Below are 16467 nucleotides of genomic sequence, written 5' to 3'. Positions count from 1 at the left end.
ATATAGGACTGAAGTTAGGGGTAGGTTCTTCACTCAGCGAGTCGTAAGTTCATGGAATGCCCTGCCAGTAGCAGTGGTGGCTCTCCCTCTTTATGGGCATTTAAGTGGGCATTGGATAGGTATATGGAGGATAGTGGGTTAGTATAGGTTAGGTGGGCTTGGATCGGCGCAACATCGAGGGCCAAAGGGCCTGTACTGCGCTGTATTCTTCTATGTTCTATGTTCTATGTACCGATGGCTCTTCAATCTCCTTCAAAATTCTGCGTGTGGTTCATCTGGTCAAGGTAAGTTATTCACCTTCAGGCCTTTCAGCTTCCCCAACACCTTCTCATTAATGATGGCCACTACTCTCACCTCTGCCCTTTAACTCTCTTGAAGTTCTGATATGCCACTGGTATCTTCCATTGTGAAGATTATCAAAACATACCTATTCAGCTCCTTCTCCAATGGTCCAATGTCCACTTTTGCCTCTTACCTTGCATACACCAAAAAAAACTCTTGCAATCTTCTTTTCTATAACTAGCCAGCTTACCCTTTGCAGTTTCATCTTCTCCCCTCTTATCACTTTTGTAGTTGTCCTTTGCTGGTTTTCAAAGGCTTTCTAATCTTCACTATATTGTATGTTTTTTTCTTTTGCTTTTATACTATCCCTGACTTCCTTGGTGAACCATGGTTGCCTTGTCCTCCCCTGAGGTATGTTTCTTTTCCCTTGAGATGAATTTCTGCTGTGCCTCCAGAATTGCCCCCATAAACTCCTGCTATTGCAGCTCCACTGTCTTCCCTGCTCAGCTTCTCTTCCAATCAACTCTGACCATCTCCTCCCTCATGTCTTTGTAGTTACCTTTACTCAACTGTATTGTCATGACACCTAATTCCAGCTTCTCGGATTACAGGGTGGATTTCATCACATGATGCTCACTTCCCCCTAGGGCTTCCTTCACCTTAAGCTCCCTACTTCAATTTGCCTTATTGCACATCACGAAATCCAGAATTGCCTGTTCCTTAGTTATTCCAAAAGCCATCTCTTTGACATTCCAAGAATTCCTTTTCTTGATCAAGTCCCCCGTGATTATTGTTACAGTGTCTTTCTTACATTGCCTTTTCCATTTCCTGATTTACCTCCTGCCCTACATCCTGACCACAGCTAGGCCTGTGCATAACTCCTATCAGGGTCTTACTGCAGTTCCTCAACTCTATCCATGCAGATTCTGTGCCTTCCAGATCTATCACTTCTTGCTATCGATTTAATTTAATTTCCTACTAATAAGGCAACCCTGCCCCCACTGCTTACCTGCCTGTCCTTTTGATAGGACGTGTACTGTTGGATATTAAGTTCCCTGCTCTGATCCTCTTGCAACCATGTCTAAATGATACCTGCAACCTCGTACCTGCAAATTTCAATCTGCGCTTTGTTTACTGCACACTTTTAAGTACAATGCCCTCAGTCCCACGTTGACTGCCCTTCTCATATTTGTCCTCATATCTGTTGTGCTGAAGTTAGATTCCTTACTCTTTCCATACTCTTGCCTTATTACTTGTTCTGGTAACTTTAAAAGCCTCTTCTGAGCCTATCCCTCTTTTAACTCATTTAAAGTCCTTGTGTCCACCCTACTTAGCCTTTCTACGCAGTGATCCATTTCCTTCCTATCCCAATAGTGATGCCAGTGCCTCACAAATGGAACCACTCTTTCCTACGCCACTCCTTTAGCCACATACTTACTTCTTATCTTTGCCAATTTGCCTGTAGCTCAATTAATAATCTAGAGTTTGCAATTTTTGAGGTCCTGTTATTTAATTTTGTTCCTAATTCCTACTCTTACCTTATTTTGTTAGTGCCAACATGGACCACAACAACTGGATCCTCCCCCCCCCCCACTCTCCAGTATCCTCTCAAGCCGACTCAATTTGACTTCCTTATCTCTTCCAGAAGTTTCTCTTCCTTTATACATTACCAGAGGGATCTGGGACTTCACACAAGCAAATCTTTAACATTGGCAAAACTGGATTGTTCATAAAGCATACCACATCTTTGGCTTTACAGAGAAATAGGCTGGAACCTCAGAAATGTCTCTGGTGAGATGTGAGGCAGATACAGCCTGCAGCGAATCCCATCCCATCGGAAGCAACATCTGCCAACTTTTATACTTTTCACAAGAGGCATCACAAAATTCTCACTAGGCAGCAGTGAGATGCAAATTGACAGGGATTAACACTTGTTTAAAACTTGAAAACACCACAACTTGCCTCATCAATATTCAGCCTTCCTTCTTGCCAAATGCACTAGATAAACTCAACGCTGGGAAAACTCAACAAGGAAACCAAAGTGGCTACCTGGCAAGTTCAGCTTGAGTTTGCTGAAAACGACTTCCACATTAGATACCAGGCCCCAACATCTCAGGGGCCCACTCTGTGGGCTCCCAGCCACATCCTGAAACATTGGCAATGGACATGTGCCAGCCTCTAACAGCCCTTGTGGCACATCTCTGATCCACTTACAGAATACGTCTGTACATCAGTGCTGCACCTTGTAACTCTCATTATAATCCTGCAGCAAGGACAGTGTGAGCCAAGGGACACGCACCCAGCTCAAGGTCTGGACTAGCCTGCATATCTAGGAGCAGTGTTGGTAATTGATGAGCCAAGTTTTATAAGGTAGGATGAGAGAATATTGGTAGGCCTTACTAAACTCTCCCAAAAACCTGATGCGACTGGACGTAGCCAGAATAGTGTAAATCTCCGCCCACTGAGAGGGCAAAAGCAGGGATTTTATTCTAACCCTTTATAAAACACTGGTTCGGCCTTACCTGCAGTAATTGATGATGGATACCCACTGGCAGAAGGACATCAAGGCCTCAGAGAATGTATGGAGGAGATTCATATTTGTAAGAATAGGACCAGGGCTGAGAGGTTTCAGTTATGTGGGGAGGTTAGAAAAACTGAGGCTGCTCTTCTTAAAGCAAAGAAAGATCAAGGGAAATTCAGGCCAGAAATCAAAGTTGTGACTGGATTTGTTAAAGGAATAAAGGAGCCCTTGTTTCTATTTGCTCGAGGGTGTTTATCGTGCAGTATTGGCCTCAGTACCCTGGACCCAGAAAGAAACAAAAGTTAAACTGACTGCTCCTGGAAAATATATGCATGTGCATGTGTTCCAGCTTGGTGTTAACTTGAGATCCTGGCATTATTGAACAACTTTCAGATATTTGCTGCATGCCATGGATTTGGGCACCTGGGTGAGTTTGTTAGACAATAGCACAGAAAGGACCAGGAGACTCAGGAGAGGACATTTAAAAAATCTCATTGGGACCTCTGTAGAAATTGATGAGACAATGTTCAAGCCAATGCATTAAAGAGTTATTTACAAACGCCAAGCAGTCTAAGGCACTCGGTTTGGCTCCAGCTTCTAATGAAGTGTGGGTTTGAATCCCACCGCTGCCACTTCTGCTGTTAATTTGTTATGCCAAAGCTTGGTAAGAATGTTTAAGTTAAACAAAAAAAAAGCATTCTCTTCCTGGGATGGCACTGTGGCTCAGTGGTTAGCACTGCTGACACTCAACGCTAGGGACCCGGGTTTGATTCCACTCTTAGGCAACTGTCTGTTTGGAGTTTGCACATGTTCCTTATGTCAATTATTTCAGGAGGGTTAGAATGTAAAAGCTGTGATGTGCTACTGAGGCTTTATAAGGCTCTGGTTAGGCCCCATTTAGAATACTGTGTCCAGTTTAGGGTCCCACATCTCAGGAAGAGCATACTGGAGCATGTCCAGCAGAGATTCACATGCATGATCCCTGGAATGGTAGGCCTAACATACGATGAACGGCTGAGGATCTTGGGATTGTATTCATTAGAGTTTAGAAGGTTGAGGGGAGAACTAATAGAAACTTACAAGATAATGCATGGCTTAGAAAGAGTGGATGCTGGGAAATTGTTTCCATCAGGTGAGGATACTAAAACTCGTGGGCACAGCCTTAGAATTAGAGGGGATCAATTTAGAACAGAAATGAGGAGACATTTCTTCAGTCAGAGAGTGGTGGGCCTGTGGAATTCACTGCCACGAAGCGCTGTGGAGGCCGGGACGATAAATGTCTTCAAGGCAGAAATTGATAAATTCCTAATCTCGCAAGGAATTAAGGGATATGGGGAGAGTGTGGGTAAGTGGCATTGAAATGCCCATCAGCCATGATTGAATGGCAGAGTGGACTCAATGGGCCGAATGGCCTTACTTCCACTCCTGTTTCTTATGGTCTTATGTCATGTCTGCGTGGGTTTCCTTTGGGTGCTCCGATTTCCTCCCACAGTCCAAAGATGTGCAGGCTAGGTGGGTTGGCCATGCTAAATTGCCCATCGTATCCAGGGATGTGCAGGTTAGATGGATTGGCCATGGGAAATGCTGGGATAGGTTAATGGGGTGAGTCTGGGGGAGGAATGCTTTTCGGAGGGTCAGTTTAGACTTGTTAGGTCGAATGGCCTGTTTCCAAGCTGTAGGGATTCTAAGTTAAAAAAAAAAGAGCAACTTCAAATGCAAAGCTACAAATCATAAAGAGTTAACAGTTGGGATGACCTTTCAAAACCATGCCTGCTCTTTCAGGTAGAAAGTTCCTGACTGATCTAACCTGTCACAGTTTAGAGGACCCAATTTTCACTCTAGCGAGTCAGGTAAGTGTGATAGTATGGGGTTTGTCCACTATAGAAGCAGATCTGAGGTGCCATGGGATTGGGTGAGTGCTGAACAGGCTGGTCACAAGGCCCATCCCAGTTCTCTAGTGTTGTTTATTTTGGATGTTATTAGGCTGTCTGGCTTTGCTTGTCACAAGTCCTCATTACGACTGCCCTCCGCGCTCACTCCTCATGCCCATCCCTGCTGCCTCATTGCCCCCTCCAGGCTGATTCCCTTGCCACCTTTAAGACCACTCACTCAACAGTGCAGGTTTTGAAGATGAAAGTATATTAACTTTATTGTAAATGAATAGAGCTCACACTTGTACACATCTTTCATTCAAAACAGCAAGTCAAAGATTAAAATCACCTCTGGTGTTTAATCTGTTAAGAAAACAAACTTCGATTCAATATTCAGATAACTAATTCTTTAATAGCCTCTTTAAACTGTCAATCAAAATGTAAACATAGCCACAGTCTGCTGAGATAATTGCTTTTGTACCTTTTGAAATTCTGTCAACTTTCCATAATGACCCGCGTTGGAATAGTACCTCTTAATATCAGAATGAACTCTGTTGAAACCACTGAAACAGATTGTAATACTCTTTCCAACTTCACCCAGACGGCCCACCAATCAAGGCAGTTCTGCAGAGGGGAGTTTTAAACTATAACTGATAGTTGCAGCCTGTTTATCTTTTTGCCTTTAAAGGGCTGGAGAATTTAAATCTTGAGATCATGACACTTCATCAGATTTATCTACATGCGAAGAATATTCATATCTAGTCCATCGATGAATGACCCCATGATTAGATTAGTTTCCCTACAGGGTGGAAACAGGCTCTTTGGCCCAACCAGTCCACACCAACCCTCCGAAGAGTAACCCACCCTGACCCATTTCCCTCTGACTAATTGACCTAACACTACAGGCAATTTAGCATGGCCAATTCCCCTGACCTGCACATCTTTGGATTGTGGGAGGAAACCAGTGCACCCGGAGGAAACCCACGCAGACACAGGGAGAATGTACAAACGTCACACAGACAGTCACCCGAGGCTGGAATCAAACCTGGATCCCTGGTGCTATGAGGCAGCAGTGCTGACCACTGAGCCACTCTGCTGCCCAAAATGATGTTGCAGGTTCAAGCCTTTGGAACAGTGAAAATGGAGACTGTTTGAACTCAGTACCAATTTCAAATGAGTTTGGGAGTTTGGATTTCCTTCTTGTGTAATTCATGTTCTGCTCCTTGCCCTTGCTGGTGAAAATGAGTTCTCTTGTAGATGGGGGGAGGGCCCCTGTACCTGGGTCTCACCCACCATTGTTTTTAAAGCTCTCCAGAGTTGGTCTGACTCCGTAAGCATTCAGCCTTAGGTGGCCGGACTGTAAAATGGCTTTGGCATAGAACATAGAAAAGTACAGTAGAGTACAGGCCCTTCAGCCCTCGATGTTGTGCTGACCCTCTATACTGCTCAAAGACCAAGCGAACCTTGGAGTACTTTCTTAGTTATTGGATCCACATGACTGTACAGTTCTTTCTGCAGAATATTGGATACAAACAGCAAGAAAGTAATTAATGAGTGTCATAGTTGCAAAGCAAGTGTTCAGGAAGGAGATTCTGAGGGAGGGATTTTCAAAATGAGTAAAATAATGGAATGGGAAAACTAATCAAATGGTGCTCATGACCTACCTTCAATTAGGATGTCAGAAATGAGCTAATATCATTCACACGTGTACATCATAGACTGATATCAGGACTTTGCTAAATCACTCAGTTCAACTTGAATGTTGAATCTCTCCAAATTCATCACACTGACTTTAAATCTTTACAGTGAGCCAGAACCAACAACTCTTCTTTGACAGTGAATTGATCAGGCACACTCGTTTTGAATACAGCTCTGCCCTCCAACCGATTCATTGGACAGGCGTGAAGCAGGAATCCTACCTATCCTGCAAACCTATTTTGACCTTATTCATTCACACTCCCAGCTCTGACCCCCTCGATCTACTTGCAAATGGTAAAGTGAGCTGAGTGGCTGATCCAAGGGCCAGTACCTACATGACAGATCCTGCTGGATTTTGAGGGTTCCTGGGCTTTGGACACTTGGATCAGGTCATGTGGAAGGTCAAGTTGGATCGATTTAAAGCATGGGAACTATACCAATGTACAATTGTAAACAAAACAACAAAGGGCCCAATAAACAGTTCAGCAGCAAGTGAGAGCCAGCTCTTGGCTGAGCTGCCCCAGCATTTGGACAATACGTCCACGTTCCATTGAACTAAATGTCAAATGAAATATTTTCAGAAAATGTTCAATTTTTAGACAATTCCAACTTTCACAAAGCTGGATTTTGGACATCTTAACTGTAATTGGATGTTCAGTGAACAGTGATTATGCTGACATTTATAAATCTTTACCAAGGCATTTATTCTGTAGACCTGGTTCTCATTACTTGTGTAGGGTGTGTGTGTGTGTATGTGTATAGTCCTGCCAGTTCACTATTGTAGAAGGGGACACTATCTAAATGTAGCACAGCCCTGAGATATGCTTTAGCCATTGAGGAATCCTGTAGCTGTTTCAACAACCAGCAAGATTCAGCTGCAAAAAGCTCTTTGATCTGTCAGCACCAATTTTAAAATCAATTATTAATAACCAAATGAGGTTACAACCACAAGTTCAAATTCAGCCGCTGAATGGATGAAGGAGAATTTGTTTCTTTGTTATTATTTTTCTCAAACATAAAGAAAAGGTTGTTGTGTCTGAGAAAGTGTTTCCATCGAAGCAGAGAATGGCTGAGATGGCCTTTTACTGGATCACAAATCAAAGATTCACAGTATGAGCTCCTGCAGCCTCTTCTAGACACTGTTACCATGGTGACTGTGTGAATGGAAGACAATAAGGGATTGCATAGAGGCAGCGATCAGTAGCAACTTAGCCTTGAGCAAGAGAGTCTTCTGTGTGAGTGGCTAAATAAACATGCTGTGCATTGTTTGTCAAATTCAAAGGGGAGAGGAATTCAATGCAAGGCGCAGAAATAGGTTATTGATATCTCAGAGGGTGGGGCAGGATCTGATTAGCTGCCTCAGGTTCTCTGTGCGCTGATACTTTTGGACAGATGACAGGCAAAGGCAAGAAGCCAAGGGTGGCAAATGCTCAAGCAAACGGCAGTGACTGAAAGATGCATTGCCCCAGGCTTCAGAGTACACTCCTGGAAAACCAGTTACAGATGAACATGGGTGGTGGATTGACTCTACACTTGGAATGGCATCACAGAATACTGGAACCTGGGCTGTGCAGCCATCATCCTTGTCCAACTTGCACCTCTCTTCATTTCCCTACGTTGCTTATCTTGACCTCATTCTGGATTAGTGGTGCTGAAGAGCACAGCAGTTCAGGTAGCATCCAGGGAGCAGCTCCTTGGATACTGCCTGAACTGCTGTGCTCTTCCAGCACCACTAATCCAGAATCTGGTTTCCAGCATCTGCAGTCATTGTTTTTACCTTTTTATCTCGACCTCATCCAACCCACAGAGGCTGTCCAGCCCTTGTCACTGAGAAACAACTGGAGGAAGCAAAGCGATGTACATTGACAATGGGGCAGTTTCATCAACTAAGAGCAAGAGAGCTTCACGCAGCTGCTTTCCTGCCACACCCAATGGTGAGCCAAACACTGTAGCTGCAGAAAACTGGAATTCCTACATCTACCCAACCTGGCCTCATTGGTCTCTGAAGAGAAGGAGCAAGAACCAGAATGAGAAAATGGAATCACTGTCAGTATTTACTCTGTTCTATTATGGCCCTAAATCTCAGTCAGGCTACCTCACCCACAAGGAGGAAAAACAATAACATTTGTAATTGATGCATTCTAGTCTAACTTGTCTTGCATACCACAGAACTGTGCTCCAGTCTGACTTGTGTTCATTAAAGTATGACTACTTGTGACTGTTTTTTCTCCCTCTGGTAAAGTACTGAATTCCTTAGGCCATTTCAAAGGGCAGTTATGAGTCAACTACATTGCTGTAGGCCTGAATCAGATGTAAGCCAGATCAGGTCAGGATGACAGATTTACAGCAATCAATTATAGTTTCATGGTCATGGTTATTGAGATTAGCTTTCAATTGCAGATTTTTCCATGATTTGAATTTAAGTACCACCAGCTACCATGCACTAGTCTGGTGATGTCACCACAATGGCACCATTCTACTATTACATAATCTGAGCAAACTTAGCATAGAAGGTAGCCACTCGGCCCATTGAATGTGTGCTGGCTCATTGAGAGAGCTATGCGTTCCCATAACACTCTAATCGCTTCCTTTTCCTGCATTTATCCAATTTCTTTAGAAAGCTATTCTTAAATCCACCATATGCAGGCAATACATTTCAGATGACAATAATCAATGTGGAAACGAATTTCTCCCCTACTCTTCCCAGTTGTTTTTGTCAATTATTTTAACTCTGTTGTTATCTGGTTATTAACCTTCTGCCACAGATTTGTCTTTTGTTCCTCCATCAAACCCCTTTGTAATGTTAGAGAACTTTAATTTCCCTTGAAACTTCTGTTTTAAGCAAAAGCATTACAGTTTTCCTAGTTTTATTGAATATCTGAAGCCTGGCCTTATTCGAATAAATTTTCTCTACATGGTCTTCAAGGCCCTAATATCCTTTCCTAAAGTGTGCTGCCTAGAATGGGATACAAATAAAACATTGGTTACACCACAGATAGAATACTGTGTACAGTCGTGGTTGCCACACTATCGGAAGGACATGATTGCAGTGGAGAGGATGCAGAGGAGATTCACCCGAATGTTGCTTGGGACAAGGAGTCTCAGTTATGAGGAGAGACTTGATACGCTGGGCTTGTTTTCCTTGGAGCAGAGGAGGCTGAGGGGAATCTGATTTAAGTGTACAAAATTATGAGAGACATAGACAGAGTAGATTGTGAGAATCTTTTCCCCATGGCAGAATGTCTAAGACCAGAGGGCACAAATTTAAAGTGATGAGTAAGTGGTTTTGAAGAGATCTGAGAAGACTTTTCACCCAGACGATGGTAGAAAGTGTGCTACCTGAGAGGGTGGTAGAGGCAGTTACTCTCACAACATTTAAGAAGCAGTTATAATGCCAGGGCATAGAAGGCTATGGACCAAGTGCAGAAATGGGATTAGTGTAGATTGTTGTTTGCTGGTCACATGGACATGGTGGGCTGAAGGGCCTGTTGCTATGTTTCATATGCCAAACAGTGATTAGTAAATGTTTAGCCTTGCTTCAGGTAACATTTGAAGAAGTAATATCACAGGTTATGATCACTTTATGAATCAGTTTGAGTGCAGCCTCCGTGCAAACCTTCAAAAGAGAGAAAAAAAACGTCCTGATCAAACAAAATACAGAGACATGTGTTTTGTGTGGTGAGAGCAGTATCTCACAGCATATGAGGAGGTTGATCACAAAGTCTTCTTGCAGTGTGAGTGAATGGATAGAATGAGACTCTTACGCTTGGGAAGGCTGTCGGTGAGATGCATTCTTGCAGAAAGAACAAGTTTTTGTCAAAAGGAAAGAAGCTTCTCAATGGGACAGATACTTATTGAAGGAATGGATTCTATTTGAAGTCTTGTCATATTGTTGATTGGATGTTTACTGAAAGCACAGAATTTAGTTGAAGAGATGTAACCTTGTCAATGGAACATACTTTGTCAGGAGACAGTGAGGACTGCAGATGCTGCAGATCAGAGTCAAGAGTGTGGCGCTGGAAAAGCACAGCAGGTCAGGCAACATCCGAGGAGCAGGAGAATTGACCTATGGATTCTTGTCAAAGGGATGGACACTTGACAACAGTACTGAGCTTGTCAAAGATATATTCTCCAGTCAAAAGGACAAAATCTTGTTAGAAGGTTGGACTCTAATTGTCTCTTGGGAGTGGGTCTGGTCTGCGTAGACAGACTCTATCTGAAGGAACCAACTCACATCAAAAGGGATGTCCTCTTATAGTCAGGTTTGTTTAAGGGAGACCCTTGTTGAAAGGACAGACTGTTCCAAATAGAAGAGAATATTATCAAATGGATGACCTCTCTTGAAGTTACTGAGCCCGTCAAAGGAACATTCTCGTATTGAAATGACTGATTTTCACTGAAGGGATCCTCCCTGTGGAAGGGAGGAGCCTTGTGGATGGACAGAACCATGGTGTTGGAATGAAGTTGCCCTGAAATTACTGATCATTGTCAACTTGTAGAAGGGATCGACTGTTGATAAATTGGACAAAATGTTGTCAAAGTGATCAACTATTTGAGAAGGACCTGATCTTGTCCAAAGATATTGAAGGGATTCATAAGAAATAGGGAGTCTCGAGCTTATAGCTAAAGGCAGAGAGAGAGTCCTACAGCACAGAGACAGGCCCTGTGACCCAAACTGGTCTACGCTGACCAAAATGTCCATCTACGCTATCCCCACTCCCTTGCACTTGAACCATATCCTTCTAAACCTTTCCTATCCATGTATTTGTCCAAATGCCTTTTAAATGTTGTTAATGTACCCGCCTCAACCACTTCCGCTGACAGCTCATTCCATACGTGTCACAGGCTTCCAGTCCGACAAGCATCCGTCCAGTATTATCTTCTGCTTCCTACATCAAGCCAATTGTGTATCCAATTTGCCAGCTCCCCCAGGATTCCATGTGATCTAACCTTCCAGAGCAGCCTACTGTGTGAAACCTTATCAAAGGCCTTACTGAAATCCATTTAGACTACATCTACTGCCCTGCCCTTGTCAACCTTTCTAGTCACTTCATCAAAGAACTCTAACAAATTTGTGAGCCATAATCTCCCATGCACAAAGCCATGCTGACTACTCCCAATCAAATCATTTGGATTAAACTCCATCTGCCAATTTTCTGCCCATGCTGCCAACTGATCTATATCCTGCTTTATCCTCTGACAATCCTCCTCTCTATCCACAATTCCACCAATCTTTGTCTCATCCGCAAACTTACTAATTAGACAGGCCATATTTTCCTCCAAATTGTTTATGTACACTACAAACAACAGAGGTCCCAGCACAGATCACTGTGGAATGCTGCTAGTCACAATCCTCCATTCCAAAAAGCATCCTTCCAACACTACCCTCTGTCTCCTATGACTAAGCCAGTTCTGAATCCATCTTGCCAACTCACTCTGATAGCATGTGGCTTCACCCTTAGTACCAGTCTGCCATGAGGGACCTTGTCAAATACTTTGCTGAAGTCCATGTGGACAACATCAACCACTTTTCCCTCATCAATCATCGCTGTCACTTCCTCAAAAAACTCTATCAAGTTAATGAGGCATGACCTCCCCCAACAAACCATGTTGTTTATTGTAGAAGCAAAGTTCCAATAATTTCCCTTCCACCAATGTGAGGCTTACAGCCCTCTAATGTCTTGGATTATCCCTGCTACCCTTCTCAAACAATGGGACAACATTCTCCAGTCCCCTGTGACCTACTAGGGCTTTTTAACTAATTTCTCGACCTGCCCATGCGTGCATGTGCCTCCTGGTCTCTCAGTCCTTGTACTCATTTTGATGAAGTAACAGCAAGGGCCAGTGAAGTTAATGTAATTGATGACTGTATGGATTCCAAAAGGTGTTTAATAATGTGCTGAATATGGCTTGCCATAAAAGTCAAAGCCATGGGAATAAAAGGACACTGATAACATGGATATCAACTTGGATAGAGGAGATAGTGACAATGTCTGTGGGCTAGTTAACCATAACCTGAGTCTAATCTTCTGGGAACATGGGTTTGGATCCTACCATCATGTATGGTGAAACTTGAATTCACTCAATATCTGAAATAAAAAGCTAACCTAATAGTGACCATTTGCTGACTGTTGTCAAAACGTGTCTCATTCAACTAATGCCCTTTAGGGAAGGAAATGTGCTGTCCTTACCTGATCTGGCCTATAAGTGACTCAAGACACACAGCAATGTGATTGACACTTAACTACAGTTAGGAATGGGCAATAAATGCTGGTCTAGCCAGCAAAACCCACATCCCATGAATGAATAAAAAGAAGTTGGCTGAGTGACAGAAACCAAGAGTATCGCTGAATGGTGGGTTCTCGAATTGGAAGAAACGACTGAACAGGGTTCCATGACTACTTTTCCAAACATAGACTTAGTCATGGGTGTGCGTGAGACAATTTCAAAACTTGCAGATGATATAGACTTGGAAATGCAGTGAGTCAACAGCTTCAAGAAATAAATAGATATGCTTCTGATGAAAAGCGGGATGTAGGGTTATGGGGAACAGGCAGGAGTGTGGAGGTGAGACCAGGATAAGATCAGCCATGATCATATTAAATGGTGTAGGGGGCTCAAAGGGCTGGGAAAGCAACAAAAACATCAAAACATCCTCAATCATGGTGTCTAACTTTAGCAATGAATATGGGAGATGGTGGATCAGAAACTCAGTGAAAGTCTCCACGTGTGCAAATGATTACAGTGCAAGAGAAAGAATGGAATCAGATGAAGCAGTTCAGAATTGATGGAATGAACTTGGCTAAATAGGTAAGAAGACAGAGTAATGGAGACGAAACTGAATCCAGATAAGTGGATTCTGTGACATGTTACATGTACTGTGTGCAGGACTGTCCCTAGGATGGAGTGAGTCAGGGTGACTATCCCTGACCCAGCTCTTTGTGTCGCCTCACACTGGGTTGAACAGAAGACACTTAGGCATTGGCAGCAAGGCAAGCCAACCTTTCACACTGGCTAGAGATGACTGTTGGTGTGATCTTCTAGAGGGACATAAAATGTTCTGAGAAGAGAAAGAGTTATCTTGAAATCTGGCTTTCAATTAAACAGTGGGGTCAGTGCTTCAAACCAGTGAAAGGTAACTTTCTTGATTTCAGTAAATTTTTCTACAAACAAAGTGTGATTGCAGGGTGGATGAATCTCAGATGAAGGTCACTTCAGTTCCTAAGAGTTCAGTGAGGGAGTCTGTCCCTTGCACTGATTTTACAGGGACTGTTTCTGGAATGAATTCCGTGTTAGTGAGGATGGTGTGCCGGCCTGATTCAAGGTCCTTGCTGGGTTCAGTAAATACAATGACATTGATCAGGAATGAGACTCTGATCAGATTTCAAGACTTCACTCTGTGGGGCTGTCTGGGGCACTGGACTAATCCATTCAGATGGAAACAAAACCTTAGAATGATTTGGCCTCAATGTTACCCTGTGATCATCTTCGCAGGCCTTTGCAAGGGCCTGTTCAATCATTAGGTGGAAAATCTTATAATAGTAGTAGTCTCCTTTAAAGAGCCACCTGATTCGCTCAGGCTTGCTGCCTGTACTGGAAGAAACACTGAATTATTAAGGGCGCTTTATGCAGCATATTACACGCAGACCAAACCCGGCATTAAAGTGGAAAAGCACTGCGGATATTTCAGAGCCAGATCCTGTTTGTTATCTGTACAATGGTTCCTGTGCCTAGAATGACTGAAGAGATGAGCTATTCTTTACAAATTAACAGAACATTTACATTATACATCAATAAAAATATTTTCAGGTAGAGACCTGAGTCAGTCATAACTCAGGTCTCATGATACTCCAGCAGTTACTGTGTTGATCATTCTGTATTTATACAGTAACAGTATTTCCCCATTGGTTCAGTAAGTCAGTGTTCGTGTGGGCCAGAGAACGTGCATCTATTGCACAAGTCAACACTGGAGAAAATGAAAACCATATACTGGTAGTTCTTCTGTGAAGCGATGGTTGTGATCTTGTGCAAACCTACATTATAGAAAAATCGCACATTAGAAACAGCGCTTAAAGTGTTGCTGAAGTAATCATGTTACAGCCAACATGATTTAAAAGTTCATGCTTTAGTGACAGTATCCACAGTTTGTCAATCATGCTACAGCGAATTCGCGTTAATGATAACGCGCGTTAGAGCAGAATGACCTGTATCCTATTTGATGGTTCCATCTCACATCCATTCCACCCCTACTTCCTACCTTGAAGATGTGGATTACTCTGGAAGTGCTCATATCACCAGATCAGAAAATTGCGAGTTCAAGTCCTACTTGACGCACTTAACTATATAACCTAGATAGAAACATTATATGCTGCTATTTGTGAAACTTTTCTATTAGCCTGTGTCATTAATGTGCTTGAAGTCATTAACTGGGATGGGTGCATGCTTAGTGATGTTTTATTTATTGTCCATCCCTGATTGCCCTGGCGAAGGTGGTTGTGGTGATGGTGATCCACCTTCCTGAAGCTCTGCAAACATAGGGACACCCACAGCGCTGTGTATGAGACAGTCCCAGATCTCGAACCAGAAACACAGTGATAGAAGGACAGTACAGTTCCGAATTGTGGCAATGTGTGACTTGAAGGTGATGTCATTCCCAAAAACTAATCCCAGTTAGCGAAGCTCTGTGAGAAAATTGAATAGTGTGATATGGTGCTAGGCAAATGTAAATCTTTTGTACAGAGTGTGCAACAATCTTCAGATTTTTTTTTGTGGAACTGGGCACTCGATCGTTCTGCAGTCTGTGGGGGTTTCTATGCCTGTCTTTTTAACAACGTGTCTATTTGCTTTCTTTTAGCTCCCAAGAATATCTCCGCTGTCTTGTGCCAGGGGATCGTAGGACACTGGCTTGCGCCCATGATTGCCCCACGTGGTAAGTTCCCCATCTTGGCTGACCTGGGATTAATGGATTAAGGGAGGTGACATGTCTAGATGGAATGCTGTTGCCTCAGAGGTTAACTGCCCAAAGTGCCTGCTCCATCACGAGGGGGCTGCCTCACTCAATAGCACTCAGCACCAGATTGAGGAAACTGTCATTGAGAAAGCAAGAGCACCCCACCCCCGCCCCACCACACTTATTCACACAGGTTCAGTGATGGCTTCATGGTGATGAACAAATTTAACTCAGTATTTTGCAAGCAATGAAGTATATTTTTCTCAAGAACAGTCACTTCTGTAACACAGAAGATGTGTACATAGCAAGATCCAAAACAGCAATGTGATAACCACCAGATCTCTTTTTAGTGATAATCGATTTGTGTGATCTTTGTGTGATATGGCAGACAAAGCCTTGGTTTAATGTTTCAGTCAAAGAAAGAAAATATGACTGATAGTATAGTAGTCCCTCACTGGACTGGAGCATTAGCTAAAACTTTATCCTTACTTCTGAAGGGGATTTGAACCCAGAACCTTCTGGCTGAGAGGTAAGTGCACTACCCACTGAGCCACAGCTGACCTCATTGAAAATATTTAAAAATTCCTCAATGATGAGCTTACTAACCAATCCTTAAAACGTAAGAATGCTAACAAACTTCAATGTTGGTCAGCAATGTGTGTCTATTATGTTTTATTTAAGTATGGAATAAGATTGAGGTGGAATCCAGTCACTGAGAGTTACCTAAGGTTTGTGGCTAGTACCTTGTCCACTTGGGTTGAAGGAAACATCCTGCCAAGCATCTGAGTTTCCAATCCATAGATTATCAGGTGGAGAACCTACTCAATCTGGAATCGCAAGCCAGCGGCATATCAAATGAAAAGAGAAACAATTGGAGCTGTTGCCCCCTGTGTACTCTGCCTTAACATGCTAAGTGTCAGGCAGAAACCTATTGTCTGCAATTCCCAGCGTAGAAATGTCAATTACTAGGGGATATAGCTAAAAGGTAAAGGGGTAAGTTGAAAGGAGATGTGAGAGGCAGGTTTTTTTATACAGATGAATGTAAGTGCTTGGAATACATTGCCGCAGGAGGTGGTCGAAGCAAATATAATGGGAATATTTAAGAGAAATCTTGACAAATATATGAATAGGCAGGGAATAGAGGG

The 16467-nt window shown here is 43.0% G+C and overlaps 1 protein-coding gene across 4 annotated transcripts in view; it reads left to right on the top strand.

Annotated features, from left to right (window-relative positions):
• rims3 (regulating synaptic membrane exocytosis 3) overlaps window positions 1-16467 on the top strand; it is a 372715-nt gene that overhangs the window by 246793 nt on the left and 109455 nt on the right. For all 4 annotated transcript variants that reach the window (XM_087976947.1, XM_087976946.1, XM_087976948.1 and 1 more), the window contains exon 3: window positions 15227-15301. In XM_087976947.1, coding sequence (XP_087833073.1) covers window positions 15227-15301 — 75 coding nt within the window. The remainder of the gene's footprint in view (window positions 1-15226; window positions 15302-16467) is intronic.

This window comes from Chiloscyllium plagiosum, unplaced genomic scaffold (assembly GCF_037043375.1).
Source record: "Chiloscyllium plagiosum isolate Xiang-an unplaced genomic scaffold, Cpla_swu_hap1 HiC_scaffold_30, whole genome shotgun sequence".
NCBI lineage: Eukaryota > Metazoa > Chordata > Chondrichthyes > Orectolobiformes > Hemiscylliidae > Chiloscyllium > Chiloscyllium plagiosum.
This window is presented reverse-complemented; position numbering and strand designations above follow the sequence as displayed.